General features: G+C 39.8%; 2 protein-coding genes across 2 annotated transcripts; both read right to left on the bottom strand.

The window, feature by feature from the left end:
- Positions 1 to 2,228: 2,228 nt before the first annotated feature.
- LOC146979898 (uncharacterized) lies at positions 2,229 to 7,721 on the bottom strand. Its single transcript, XM_085789923.1, has 9 exons — positions 7,529 to 7,721; positions 6,985 to 7,024; positions 5,482 to 5,627; positions 5,226 to 5,358; positions 4,825 to 5,097; positions 4,456 to 4,734; positions 4,209 to 4,366; positions 4,018 to 4,134; positions 2,229 to 3,622 (listed from the first exon to the last, which is right to left on the bottom strand). The coding sequence occupies exons 2-9, from the start codon at positions 7,019 to 7,021 to the stop codon at positions 3,410 to 3,412; spliced, it is 1,356 nt and encodes a 451-aa protein (XP_085646049.1). The 5' UTR covers positions 7,022 to 7,024; positions 7,529 to 7,721; the 3' UTR covers positions 2,229 to 3,409.
- A 571-nt stretch (positions 7,722 to 8,292) lies between these two features.
- LOC146979897 (uncharacterized) lies at positions 8,293 to 12,960 on the bottom strand. The gene is made up of 9 exons (XM_085788742.1): positions 12,768 to 12,960; positions 12,218 to 12,257; positions 10,677 to 10,822; positions 10,421 to 10,553; positions 10,020 to 10,292; positions 9,651 to 9,929; positions 9,404 to 9,561; positions 9,214 to 9,330; positions 8,293 to 8,818 (listed from the first exon to the last, which is right to left on the bottom strand). Exons 2-9 carry the CDS (start codon positions 12,252 to 12,254, stop codon positions 8,606 to 8,608), a joined length of 1,356 nt encoding a protein of 451 aa, XP_085644868.1. The 5' UTR covers positions 12,255 to 12,257; positions 12,768 to 12,960; the 3' UTR covers positions 8,293 to 8,605.
- Between the last annotated feature and the right edge of the window lie 490 nt (positions 12,961 to 13,450).

Raw genomic sequence — 13,450 nt, 5'->3', positions numbered from 1 at the left:
AATTAAATTAAACTTTTTTTTGCAATTGAGAAACACAATGGAAAGCAAGTTAAGGATAGCCTACATGTTTTAGGTTATATTTGGTAACTCTATTTGGTGATGTGTTTTTGCCCCCCTATGTGGCTCAGGCCGTCACAACCCAAGCATAGTGAGATTAATGACTCGTTTTTTTTTTTTTTTCTTCAGACAAAAGGCTGAGTCGTATTTTACCTTCTGCACAGCCAAGTTTCTTTTGTGAACCAGTTGGTGTGGTGTCAGGAATGTATCTGCCTGGATGAGCTTTTGGCTGTGCAGGGACATGTCTAGTGGGTGGAGCTGAAGTGCTGTCACAGAATCATAAATACATCATATTGTCTATGAGGACATAAAAACAAGACAAGACAAATACAACTGTGCAAGAAAGTTTAATTCAACTGATGCAACGGTCAAATTCACTAAAATACTGACAGGATGTGGATTCAAGCTCTAAAAAAGACTCAGCACTTTACTAAAACTCCCAATTATATTCACACAACAATCATAAAAAAGGCATAAATGGATTATCAAAACGTTAAAAAACATCTCAACTGTTGTGTGTAGTGTTATGGAATATTGAAACATTTACTAATGATCGTACTTGAGGCTGACTGGCACTGCTTTCATTTCAAAAACTCTTCATCCCACTACAAGAAGATGCACAATAAGCAGCATGACTAGTTAAGTTGGCTGCTTGTGTGTACAAAGGCACTATTGCATTTTCCTCATCTTAATTGCAACACAAACGGGGAGAAACAGCTATCTTGGCTTCGTGTGGAGCTCGAACTGTGTAGTCGTGATTCACTGTTTAATCCCATAAACGCCCCCCACCCCCATGTCAGACTTCCCGTTTGATGTCACAGAGCTGAATTCACAAATTTGAGTGTACCTTTCAAGTAGAGGGAAAGGTCATTTCCTTCACTCCAAGCTGTGGCCCAGGGTCAGAATGTAGAGGCAGAGTTGGAGCGTCTGGCTGCTCTGTTGAAGCCACAACCTGTGGAGAAGAAGACACGCATGCAGCAGGCTCTCATACTGATGCAAAACTGCCCGATTAGTCTTAAATAGATGTTTGCACCTACTGCTGAGTACGTGCAACATGGAGAATATTCATGCAAAATAATTAACTGAGTTATTTGGATACATATTATAGCACAAAGCAATTCTTAGATCAGAATGTACCATCTCAAAAGCGGGACTTTTCACTCTTTTACACACATATACACACACACAATGTTTAAAGTAGCTCTAATGTGTTGTTCACCCTGTTCTAATGCACAGCAGGTTCAGCAGCAGCAGTCTCAGGGCTGTCCACTTTGGCGGCACATCCTCACACAGCAGCAGCAGCAGACAACCAGCAGCATGATGAGAGTGAGAGCCACACTGACGCCAATGATACATGGAGCTGGATCAAGAGAATCTGAAACAGGAGTGTCAAGTATTTGCTGAATTGCTAAATTTGATGACAAGGCTCATTGATGCTTGTAGGGAGCGAAGGCTGGCCTGTGTGGTCCGATCCAACAGACCAGCTACTGTTGCTCAAATTGCTAAAGAAGTTCATGCTGGTTCTAGTACACAGTGCGTCGCACTTTGTTGCGTATTTGGCAGCACAAGGGGGACAAACACAATATTAAGCAGGAGGTCATAAGGTTGTAGCTGATCAGTGTATATGTGAACATTGCCAGACATCCTTTCAGCCCACTTCCTCCATGCGTTGTCTACATATACTGTATATGCATCTATATTTCAGCCTGATTTTATTTCCTCCTGTTTGACTAAAAAACATTTTAATGGGTGCTGTACGTGGAATACATGGGGGGAAACCTTGTTATTACACCAATAGCTGACATACACAGAGATTGAATATGACTGAGGGGCTGTCGGGCTGTTAGTCATGTTCATAAATTAAATGATTCAAGTCACAAGTAGTGCACAGGTGGATCTCATTTCTACATTAATAAAAATTGTACCGTCATCGTATTTTGCAGGTGCTTTTATTAAGAATTATTCATATGTTTACTTCAGTAAAAACTGCAGTACCACAGAGAAAGTTAATAAGTCAAAGTCATTCAAAAAAGTTGAATGTTTTATACCTAATGAATGTTGTCAAGTAGCCTAAAGGCTGCTTTGTTATAATCGTGGCACCAAGAGTTGGTCTTATTTTTCCACACAAATTATTGTCTTGGGCCGCATAATAGAAAAAAAACATTTGATGACTTGAGGGGTTCACCTTTTGCAGCAGGACAAGTTACGACCTATTACTACTAGGCTACTATTATAAAGACGTAGGCATATGCCTGAAATTTGTGCTCCAACTCGTAAACACCAGAGATAGGATCTCAAATGAGGGGTGGGCATTTCTAAGCTATGATCCACAGACGATGAATCCTATATTATTTTGGACTTGTACCCAATATTTTCTTATAAATCACAATCATGATGTCAAACATTTGGAAAAAGATTTATATAGGCTAGTTGTACTTAAAGTATTTGCATTTCATGTTTTACACTTCCACCATGACCAAGTGACCAAGACACAAGATGGAGCAAAGAAGCTCCATCCACAAACCACAAACATATGAAAATGACTTTTTAATAAGTCTAAAACATATCACACAGTTTCTCAAGAATTAACAATAGAAAACCACATGGACATGTTGTCTGATGGCACATGTTCGAAACAATCATTAAAAATAATATTTTTAAAAAACTGCATTTAACAGTAACTAAGGCAAAGCAATAGTGGTATAAATCACTGAGTTTTGTGTTTTGAGCCACATGAATATTGAGGTCAGTTTGATTCTCCTGTCTCAAAAACTTGCTACAGACTCACTTCAATCCCTCACAGTACAGCAACATGGCACTGTAACAGTAGACATTATTTATTTAAACCACAACCTATCCAAGTCCCGCGTCGGGCAGCCCTTTCCTGCGTGTCATTCCCCCTCTCCCTGCCTCCCCCTTTCCTGTCTATCTCTACTGTGGGCTATCAAAAAAAAAGGCAAAAAATATACTTAAAAACAAACAAACAAAAAAAAAACACACAACCTATCTCTATGGTACAATACATTTTTCCAAACAACACAGATTGACTTAAGTTCTTGCTCTTGGACCCCAGCTGTTTTTTACATTTAGGATGCCTTTTCCTCCTTTGTACAAAAAATATCAGAAAAAAAGAGAAAAAGACGCTAAAACTACATTTATCGACTGATTAAAAAAGAAAATCTGCGTTAATACTGGTTTTAAATACCCTGCCTGTTGCTTTCAACCACTACCTAAAAACGAACAGTCAGTTGTCAAGCCAAAGCTGTTTTACTGTGCGTATCTGAGGAGTCAAGGAGTGAAATGGCTGTCTTCCAAGTGTGTTCCCTGCATTACTTGAATTTATCAGTGCGCCTTACAGAAAGTTGAGTTTTTCTGAGTTATAAACGTCAGCAGCAGAAGTTGAGCCTGAGTTGAGGGGAGAAGCAGAGAGAAAGTGCAGTCCTTTCAGCTCGAATGTCGGGGCAGGGTCCACAGAGGGACAATCAGTGTTGAATGAGGGAGCAGCTACAGAGGATCCTTGACCTCCTGCAACTGTAGCACCTTCTTGACCTCCTATGGTTGCAGCCTGAACAAAAAAGCAAAATTGAATGCAATGAAAAAATGGTCCATAAGTTCAATGCAACTTAAAACATGGGAATGTTTGCATGATTGACCTAACTCCAAATCCATAATCCATCTGTTAGTTAATGGTATTTTGAAAAACAAACTAAGAGGCATTATGTTTGGTGTACTTATGGTATTATCTGTATGTGAAAATAATGGTGCGTGTTTTTTTTCCCATCAGCATTGTGGTTGTCTATACATCATTCTCTGAATTAATTATTTAGTCATTGAGATCAGAAGATTTTTTTTTTGACTTAAAGCCTTTTCTTTATGTCTCTTTTGTTCTCTATCTTTAGCCATTCAGCGCACCTTATACTCTGCACGTCAAACTTTTAAGCCGTTTCGTATGACACCTACTTGTGGCCCACGGGAAGTAGCTGCATGTTCTACAGACACATGGGGATTCACTGGCTGATGGGATGAAGATGAAGAAGGCACAGCAGAGTAAGGCAGCACTGCTGGTGGTCTGTCAGCCTGTAATTGAAATAATGATGTAAAAAAAATTGCAACACATGTTGGTCTAAATGTCCATTTTAGGGGATACTTACATAGTAATTTGTGGCACTTGCTTCAGCACTCTGAGGAGCTGGCTCACTCCTTTTAGAGGGGCTCTTTTTACAACAGCACTTTCTCATGCAGCAACAGCAGATAATCACCACAATGATAATCCCAACACTAACACCAATGTACACAGATGTAGGAATAACTGTAAGGGCGCAGAGATGTTGACATGTTAGTAACAATCTTTTACACATGTTTCTCCTTTTGTGAAGACGAAGATGAAATATTCCTCACCTCTGTTTACTTCCAAATGCACAGTCAAGGCCAGGTATCCATCCTGGTCTCTGAATTCAAAGGTACCAGAGTCTGTGCTTTCCAAAGGGTCAATTGTGAAGTAAGAACGAGTGGCCTCAACCCTCCCTTCAAATCGTCCACTCCACCAGTCACGTTCCCTCAATGTTTCAGGTTCAGATGTCCCTCTAGGTGTAAAAGTCACTCTTCCCAGGGAAGAAAGATAATAATACCTGATGACGAGCCGCTCATTCTCATTCTTATTAAAGTCCATAATATTCTCTGTGGTGAAGAGCAGATTATATCAGAACATTTAGTCAAATACACTGCATATAATCTACTACGCAGCTTCAATCAAGTTCTTAACATCACCATTTACTGTTATCTGTATCCTCCACAGCAAATTGTTGTCCTTCTTCCTGAAATTGTAGAAGCCGTTGTCAGCTGGAGTGGCGCTCTCTATCCCCAAGGTACTATCCTGCACGTTTCCTCTGGTTCCCTTATATGTCTGGGGGTCCGTGCGATTCCACACAACCTGTGTCAGGTCTTTTCTTTCAATTTGTGTGAATTCAATGTATTCAACCACCCGATCAATATTCCAGCTGATGCTAGACCCATAATACTTGGTGAATTCCGAAGCACAATCTGCAAACACATACAGAACAAAACAACAAGGAGTTATACTGCACATAGAAATACCTCTTACCACAAAGGTTTTCTAATTGAATTGTATTTAAATATGCAGTTGTAAAACAGAAGTGTAGTATACTCACCTTTAATTTTCAATCTGATGATATCAGAGCTGCGATCACCACCCGTAGACATAGAAAATGTTCCTTCATCTTTTTCAGACAAATTTTCCAAAACAGCATTGATATAACCAATTTTGATGCGTGGGTCCTTTACCTCAAAACAACAAAGACAACAAACATTTACTGTCCAATTCATGATTTATGAACTGGACATTAACAAGATCTTGCCTTACATAAATGTCACCGCTTTAAAACTGCAGCAGCAGGAACTCTCTACCTGCTTGTTCTCTATTAACACCCTCCTGCGTCCTCTAGTGGGAGTGAAGTACAGCGTTCCACTGAAAATGAAGGGGGAATGATCTAATGGTATTGTAAAAGTACCGCCATAGCACGCTTCTTTCCGATCAATTTCAGCAGATGGACCTTCAATCAGAAAGATACAAGAGAGGAAGAGACAGTGAATGAGAGCATGTTAAAGCAAATGTAAATTTAAAATTTACCTATTTTGCGTGATATTTCTGAGGTGATAAAAACATGGTTGTACAAAAGACAAGCTGCTATCAAACATGACACCAAGGTTTTTTTTTTATAACAGACTCAACAAATCGTTAGTTGTGCTGTAGTTAGTTGACTGACATTCAGTTTTTAATGTCTATTAAACAGTGATGTAGGGAGGTCAGCATCACTGAAGTCCCTGGACTTTATGGGGAGGTATAACTGAGAATTGTCTGCGTAAAAGTAAAAAAGATATCCTGCTGTGGATGACATCACCAAGGGGGGGCATGTACGTACGTATATGGAGAACAGAAATGGTTGGAGAACTGACCCTTGAGGGACACCATAGGGTGAGGATCAAAGATCACCTCAAGTTATTAGCGTGAACACAGAAACTCCTGTTTGACTAGTGTATTGTGAACCAGTCCAGGACAGTGCTGCCAGATATGCCCACCCTATTTCTCAGTGTGTCAAGAAGAATGGAGTGGTCTATTGTGTTGAATTTTGCATTCAAGCAGCCCACGGACAGAGCTCAAGAAGTTATCAGCATTTGTGAAAAGGTAATTTGTGACTTTTAAAAAGGGCCGTCTCACTACTATGATATAGGCAGAAACCTGATTACATTTTTTTGAAGATATAATTATGTTCCACAATGGAGATAAGCTGCTTTTACTCTGATATAAATTACAGTTAGGCTAATTGAGTAGTTAAATTTCGCATATTTAAAATTGAATGAAGATTGTCAGATATTTGTATTAATTTTCAATGATGAGGACCTTAGAGGCAAAGCAATTATCGTCTCAAATGCTCTCTGTTCGAACATCATATTCACATGTTTAATCTTTATTTGTTGCACTTATGACACATTTCAATAGTAATAGAGATATTGAGGAACAATTATGTATACCTGTGCAATGTATATATTTTTTCTGCTACAAGTAAATTATCGTGCAAATCCATCTAATGTTGTTAATTAGAGAGTCCCAAGGAGGGATTTTTTTCAATCCTACAAAGTTTGGTGTGGCTATAAGGAACACTTCTTTAATTGATTAAATGTTTACATTGGTTTTGGGACCCATTCAGGAAAAAGTAGGTCTGAATGAACTCTGAGACTAATGAACGGCTACCAGAATAAGGGAATGGATGAATATATGTCACACACCACAACACATGAAGAAATAAATACTAAAAATAAATAAATACATTTGAAAAAAAAACAAAAAACGAATTGAATGGCACGAAACCATAGACTTAAAATGCTCTAAAAGCCTGTAGCTCTACTCACCAATGAAGAGGCTGAAAACTGTTATGAACAGTAACATGTCCTGCAGAGAGAAAAACAATTAGGCTATCAACCATGCTTTAACTGCAGTCATCAGTCCTGGTGTTTGGTTTCTAATTGAATTGGTTACCTTACAGCTATGCTGCGCTTCCGTCACATTCGAGAAACATAGTAATGGGGCACAACATGTTCTGCGATTTTCAAGTGGCAGCGAACATCTGTGCAGCCACATAAAAAGGTGAAGAAAATATTACAAATTCGCGTTGAGCTGGACTCGATCTCGCTTTAGCAAAAAGACAATAACAGCTATGCAACACTGTCATAATACGCTGTGATATGTAAATAAAAACGAGTACAATAAGTAGGCTATAGAGCAGAGGTGGAAAGTAGCAATTTGTGTTTTTTGAATGTGTGGCAAATCTGCTGACGGGGGCGCAGCACAGCACTGTTCAATTAGAAACTTTGAGACATAACAACCTAACTAAAAGTGAACAACGAGCGCGACACTATAAACAAAACCAACTGCTGAATGAAGTCAGCTACTCACTGCGCAATATTTATGGATTTCGTGTCTGATTCTTTCTTCTCTCTGTTTTTTCAAGGATATCTGCTGAGCGATGGCGTAAAAACATTAAAAGGGGAAACCAGGGGGAAACGTAGAAGGCGTGGCCGCTTCCGTTGTCCTCTACGAGCCGTGTGCGCAAGAAAAAGCTTATGAAAAACTACTCCTGCTCGTGCGACTGTGCCTACTAGATGTAATCTTGCACATTGGGCGGGGTATCGTTGTTCATTTGTATGGTGGCCACCAAGTGTCAATCTACAAATTGGGGAAGTACCATCAAAGACGGTTTATAAACCATATAAAAAACATATAAAACATTTGTTGAATATCTTTGGTACCATAGACAGTGGGAAGCACAGAGAGCAAAGACGGTTTGCAGAGAGGAAGGAGCGACCAGGTCTCTGGCACGAGCAGGTTCCTGCCATAGGGGCGCTAGAGACACTGGTCGCGACTAGAGCACTGGAATAACGACACTTCCATTGAGTCCCGTTAATATAACACATCCATATGGCCCGTGGTAAGCCCAGACTGTAAAAAGGGTAGCCTCATGCGCCCCGAGTGGCAGGATATGGGTATTGCAAAAGTGCCCAGAAAACCCATTCACTCCAATAATGTGTTGCACTTGCTTGAATGTGGTGACGTAGGGACGAGGATCCAGGGCGAGAGGGACATACCTTTCCTTCAAAATAAAAGCACATAAAAACTCTTTAAGGAATATAATTTACAAGAAAGTCCCCAAGCCATTAAGTTAACATTTTGCTTTTATTGTATTACAAGTTAGCCTAATGTTTATTTTATAAGTTTTATGTTGGTGAACACTTTTATTTTGGTGAATTTGGTGATTTTGGTATCCGCTACAGACAGGAACCAGAATGCAGACTAATGGTGCGTTCCAGGCAACTCGTTATTGTTAACCCTGCCTGTTGCTTTCAACCACTACCTAAAAACGAACAGTCAGTTGTCAAGCCAAAGCTGTTTTACTGTGCGTATCTGAGGAGTCAAGGAGTGAAATGGCTGTCTTCCAAGTGTGTTCCCTGCATTACTTGAATTTATCAGTGCGCCTTACAGAAAGTTGAGTTTTTCTGAGTTATAAACGTCAGCAGCAGAAGTTGAGCCTGAGTTGAGGGGAGAAGCAGAGAGAAAGTTCAGTCCTTTCAGCTCGAATGTCGGGGCAGGGTCCACAGAGGGACAATCAGTGTTGAATGAGGGAGCAGCTACAGAGGATCCTTGACCTCCTGCAACTGTAGCACCTTCTTGACCTCCTATGGTTGCAGCCTGAACAAAAAAGCAAAATTGAATGCAATGAAAAAATGGTCCATAAGTTCAATGCAACTTAAAACATGGGAATGTTTGCATGATTGACCTAACTCCAAATCCATAATCCATCTGTTAGTTAATGGTATTTTGAAAAACAAACTAAGAGGCATTATGTTTGGTGTACTTATGGTATTATCTGTATGTGAAAATAATGGTGCGTGTTTTTTTTCCCATCAGCATTGTGGTTGTCTATACATCATTCTCTGAATTAATTATTTAGTCATTGAGATCAGAAGATTTTTTTTTTGACTTAAAGCCTTTTCTTTATGTCTCTTTTGTTCTCTATCTTTAGCCATTCAGCGCACCTTATACTCTGCACGTCAAACTTTTAAGCCGTTTCGTATGACACCTACTTGTGGCCCACGGGAAGTAGCTGCATGTTCTACAGACACATGGGGATTCACTGGCTGATGGGATGAAGATGAAGAAGGCACAGCAGAGTAAGGCAGCACTGCTGGTGGTCTGTCAGCCTGTAATTGAAATAATGATGTAAAAAAATTGCAACACATGTTGGTCTAAATGTCCATTTTAGGGGATACTTACATAGTAATTTGTGACACTTGCTTCAGCACTCTGAGGAGCTGGCTCACTCCTTTTAGAGGGGCTCTTTTTACAACAGCACTTTCTCATGCAGCAACAGCAGATAATCACCACAATGATAATCCCAACACTAACACCAATGTACACAGATGTAGGAATAACTGTAAGGGCGCAGAGATGTTGACATGTTAGTAAAAATCTTTTACACATGTTTCTCCTTTTGTGAAGACGAAGATGAAATATTCCTCACCTCTGTTTACTTCCAAATGCACAGTCAAGGCCAGGTATCCATCCTGGTCTCTGAATTCAAAGGTACCAGAGTCTGTGCTTTCCAAAGGGTCAATTACGAAGTAAGAACGAGTGGCCTCAACCCTCCCTTCAAATCGTCCACTCCGCCAGTCACGTTCCCTCAATGTTTCAGGTTCAGATGTCCCTCTAGGTGTAAAAGTCACTCTTCCCAGGGAAGAAAGATAATCATACCTGATGACGAGCCGCTCATTCTCATCCTTATTAAAGTCCATAATATTCCCTGTGGTGAAGAGCAGATTATATCAGAACATTTAGTCAAATACACTGCATATAATCTACTACGCAGCTTCAATCAAGTTCTTAACATCACCATGTACTGTTATCTGTCTCCTCCACAGCAAATTGTTGTTGTTCTTCCTGAAATTGTAGAAGCCGCTGTGAGCTGGAGTGGCGCTCTCTATCCTCAAGGTACTATCCTGCACGTTTCCTCTGGTTCCCTTATATGTCTGGGGGTCCGTGCGATTCCACACAACCTGTGTCAGGTCTTTTCTTTCAATTTGTGTGAATTCAATGTATTCAACCACCCGATCAATATTCCAGCTGATGCTAGACCCATAATACTTGGTGAATTCCGAAGCACAATCTGCAAACACATACAGAACAAAACAACAAGGAGTTATACTGCACATAGAAATACCTCTTACCACAAAGGTTTTCTAATTGAATTGTATTTAAATATGCAGTTGTAAAACAGAAGTGTAGTATACTCACCTTTAATTTTCAATCTGATGATATCAGAGCTGCGACCACCACCCGTAGACATAGAAAATGTTCCTTCATCTTTTTCAGACAAATTTTCCAAAACAGCATTGATATAACCAATTTTGATGCGTGGGTCCTTTACCTCAAAACAACAAAGACAACAAACATTTACTGTCCAATTCATGATTTATGAACTGGACATTAACAAGATCTTGCCTTACATAAATGTCACCGCTTTAAAACTGCAGCAGCAGGAACTCTCTACCTGCTTGTTCTCTATTAACACCCTCCTGCGTCCTCTAGTGGGAGTGAAGTACAGCGTTCCACTGAAAATTAAGGGGGAATGATCTAATGGTATTGTAAAAGTACCGCCATAGCACGCTTCTTTCCGATCAACTTCAGCAGATGGACCTTCAATCAGAAAGATACAAGAGAGGAAGAGACAGTGAATGAGAGCATGTTAAAGCAAATGTAAATTTAAAATTTACCTATTTTGCGTGATATTTCTGAGGTGATAAAAACATGGTTGTACAAAAGACAAGCTGCTATCAAACATGACATCAAGGTTTTTTTTTTTATAACAGACTCAACAAATCGTTAGTTGTGCTGTAGTTAGTTGACTGACATTCAGTTTTTAATGTCTATTAAACAGTGATGTAGGGAGGTCAGCATCACTGAAGTCCCTGGACTTTATGGGGAGGTATAACTGAGAATTGTCTGCGTAAAAGTAAAAAAGATATCCTGCTGTGGATGACATCACCAAGGGGGGGCATGTACGTACGTATATGGAGAACAGAAATGGTTGGAGAACTGACCCTTGAGGGACACCATAGGGTGAGGATCAAAGATCACCTCAAGTTATTAGCGTGAACACAGAAACTCCTGTTTGACTAGTGTATTGGGAACCAGTCCAGGACAGTGCTGCCAGATATGCCCACCCTATTTCTCAGTGTGTCAAGAAGAATGGAGTGGTCTATTGTGTTGAATTTTGCATTCAAGCAGCCCACGGACAGAGTTCAAGAAGTTATCAGCATTTGTGAAAAGGTAATTTGTGACTTTTAAAAAGGGCCGTCTCACTACTATGATATAGGCAGAAACCTGATTACATTTTTTTGAAGATATAATTATGTTCCACAATGGAGATAAGCTGCTTTTACTCTGATATAAATTACAGTTAGGCTAATTGAGTAGTTAAATTTCGCATATTTAAAATTGAATGAAGATTGTCAGATACTTGTATTAATTTTCAATGATGAGGACCTTAGAGGCAAAGCAATTATCGTCTCAAATGCTCTCTGTTCGAACATCATATTCACATGTTTAATCTCTATTTGTTGCACTTCCTATGACACATTTCAATAGTAATAGAGATATTGAGGAACAATTATGTATACCTGTGCAATGTATATATTTTTCCTGCTATAAGTAAATTATCATGCAAATCCAGTGTGGAGTCCCAGGGAGGGATTTTTTTTTCAATCCTACAAAGTTTGGTGTGGCTGGAACACTTCTTAATAAAATGTTAAGGGGGATTTTTAAGGCTATAAAAACGAAATAATATCAAGGAGATTAAATGTTTACATTGGTTTTGGGACCCATTCAGGAAAAAGTAGGTCTGAATGAACTCTGAGACTAATGAACGGCTACCAGAATAAGGGAATGGATGAATATATGTCACACACCACAACACATGAAGAAATAAATACTAAAAATAAATAAATAAATTTGAAAAAAATAAAAATAAACGAATTGAATGGCACGAAACCATAGACTTAAAATGCTCTAAAAGCCTGTAGCTCTACTCACCAATGAAGAGGCTGAAAACTGTTATGAACAGTAACATGTCCTGCAGAGAGAAAAACAATTAGGCTATCAACCATGCTTTAACTGCAGTCATCAGTCCTGGTGTTTGGTTTCTAATTGAATTGGTTACCTTAGGCTTACAGCTGTGCTGCGCTTCCGTCACATTCGTGAAACATAGTAATGGGGCACAACATGTTCTGCGATTTTCAAGTGGCAGCGAACATCTGTGCAGCCACATAAAAAGGTGAAGAAAATATTACAAATTCGCGTTGAGCTGGACTCGATCTCGCTTTAGCAAAAAGACAATAACAGCTATGCAACACTGTCATAATACGCTGTGATATGTAAATAAAAACGAGTACAATAAGTAGGCTATAGAGCAGAGGTGGAAAGTAGCAATTTGTGTTTTTTGAATGTGTGACAAATCTGCTGACGGGGGCGCAGCACAGCACTGTTCAATTAGAAACTTTGAGACATAACAACCTAACTAAAAGTGAACAACGAGCGCGACACTATAAACAAAACCAACTGCTGAATGAAGTCAGCTACTCACTGCGCAATATTTATGGATTTCTTGTCTGATTCTTTCTTCTCTCTGTTTTTTCAAGGATATCTGCTGAGCGATGGCGTAAAAACATTAAAAGGGGAAACCAGGGGGAAACGTAGAAGGCGTGGCCGCTTCCGTTGTCCTCTACGAGCCGTGTGCGCAAGAAAAAGCTTATGAAAAACTACTCCTGCTCGTGCGACTGTGCCTACTAGATGTAATCTTGCACATTGGGCGGGGTATCGTTGTTCATTTGTATGGTGGCCACCAAGTGTCAATCTACAAATTGGGGAAGTACCATCAAAGACGGTTTATAAACCATAAAAACATATATAAAACATTTATTGAATATCTTTGGTACCATGGACAGTGGGAAGCACAGAGAGCAAAGACGGTTTGCAGAGAGGAAGGAGCGACCAGGTCTCTGGCACGAGCAGGTTCCTGCCATAGGGGCGCTAGAGACACTGGTCGCGACTAGAGGACTGGAATAACGACACTTCCATTGAGTCCCGTTAATATAACCAAAGACGGTTTATAAACCAAGACCCATAGACATATATACATGTATATATGTCTATGCCAAGACCTTTCATGACGACTTAGCTTCCTGTATGCATGTCACGTGGGCTTCTGCACGGCCACGCCCCTTTAGAGAGACCAGAGGCAGCTTGGAGTGTATTGATTCCTATGGG

Source organism: Trachurus japonicus, chromosome 10 (genome assembly GCF_045865225.1).
Source record: "Trachurus japonicus isolate A0001 chromosome 10, Traja_1.0".
NCBI classification, from domain to species: domain Eukaryota; kingdom Metazoa; phylum Chordata; class Actinopteri; order Carangiformes; family Carangidae; genus Trachurus; species Trachurus japonicus.
This window is presented reverse-complemented; position numbering and strand designations above follow the sequence as displayed.

Excerpts from the sequence above, each read along its gene's own strand:
- LOC146979898 (XM_085789923.1), bottom strand. The coding sequence starts at position 7,021 with ATGTTACTGTTCATAACAGTTTTCAGCCTCTTCATTG. Across the intron at positions 5,359-5,481 it reads TGTTAATAGAGAACAAGCAG|GTAAAGGACCCACGCATCAA; the intron begins GTAGAGAGTTCC and ends TGTTGTTTTGAG. Across the intron at positions 4,735-4,824 it reads GATACAGATAACAGTAAATG|AGAATATTATGGACTTTAAT; the intron begins GTGATGTTAAGA and ends TCTTCACCACAG.
- LOC146979897 (XM_085788742.1), bottom strand. The coding sequence starts at position 12,254 with ATGTTACTGTTCATAACAGTTTTCAGCCTCTTCATTG. Across the intron at positions 9,930-10,019 it reads GAGACAGATAACAGTACATG|GGAATATTATGGACTTTAAT; the intron begins GTGATGTTAAGA and ends TCTTCACCACAG. Across the intron at positions 9,562-9,650 it reads GCATTTGGAAGTAAACAGAG|TTATTCCTACATCTGTGTAC; the intron begins GTGAGGAATATT and ends GCGCCCTTACAG.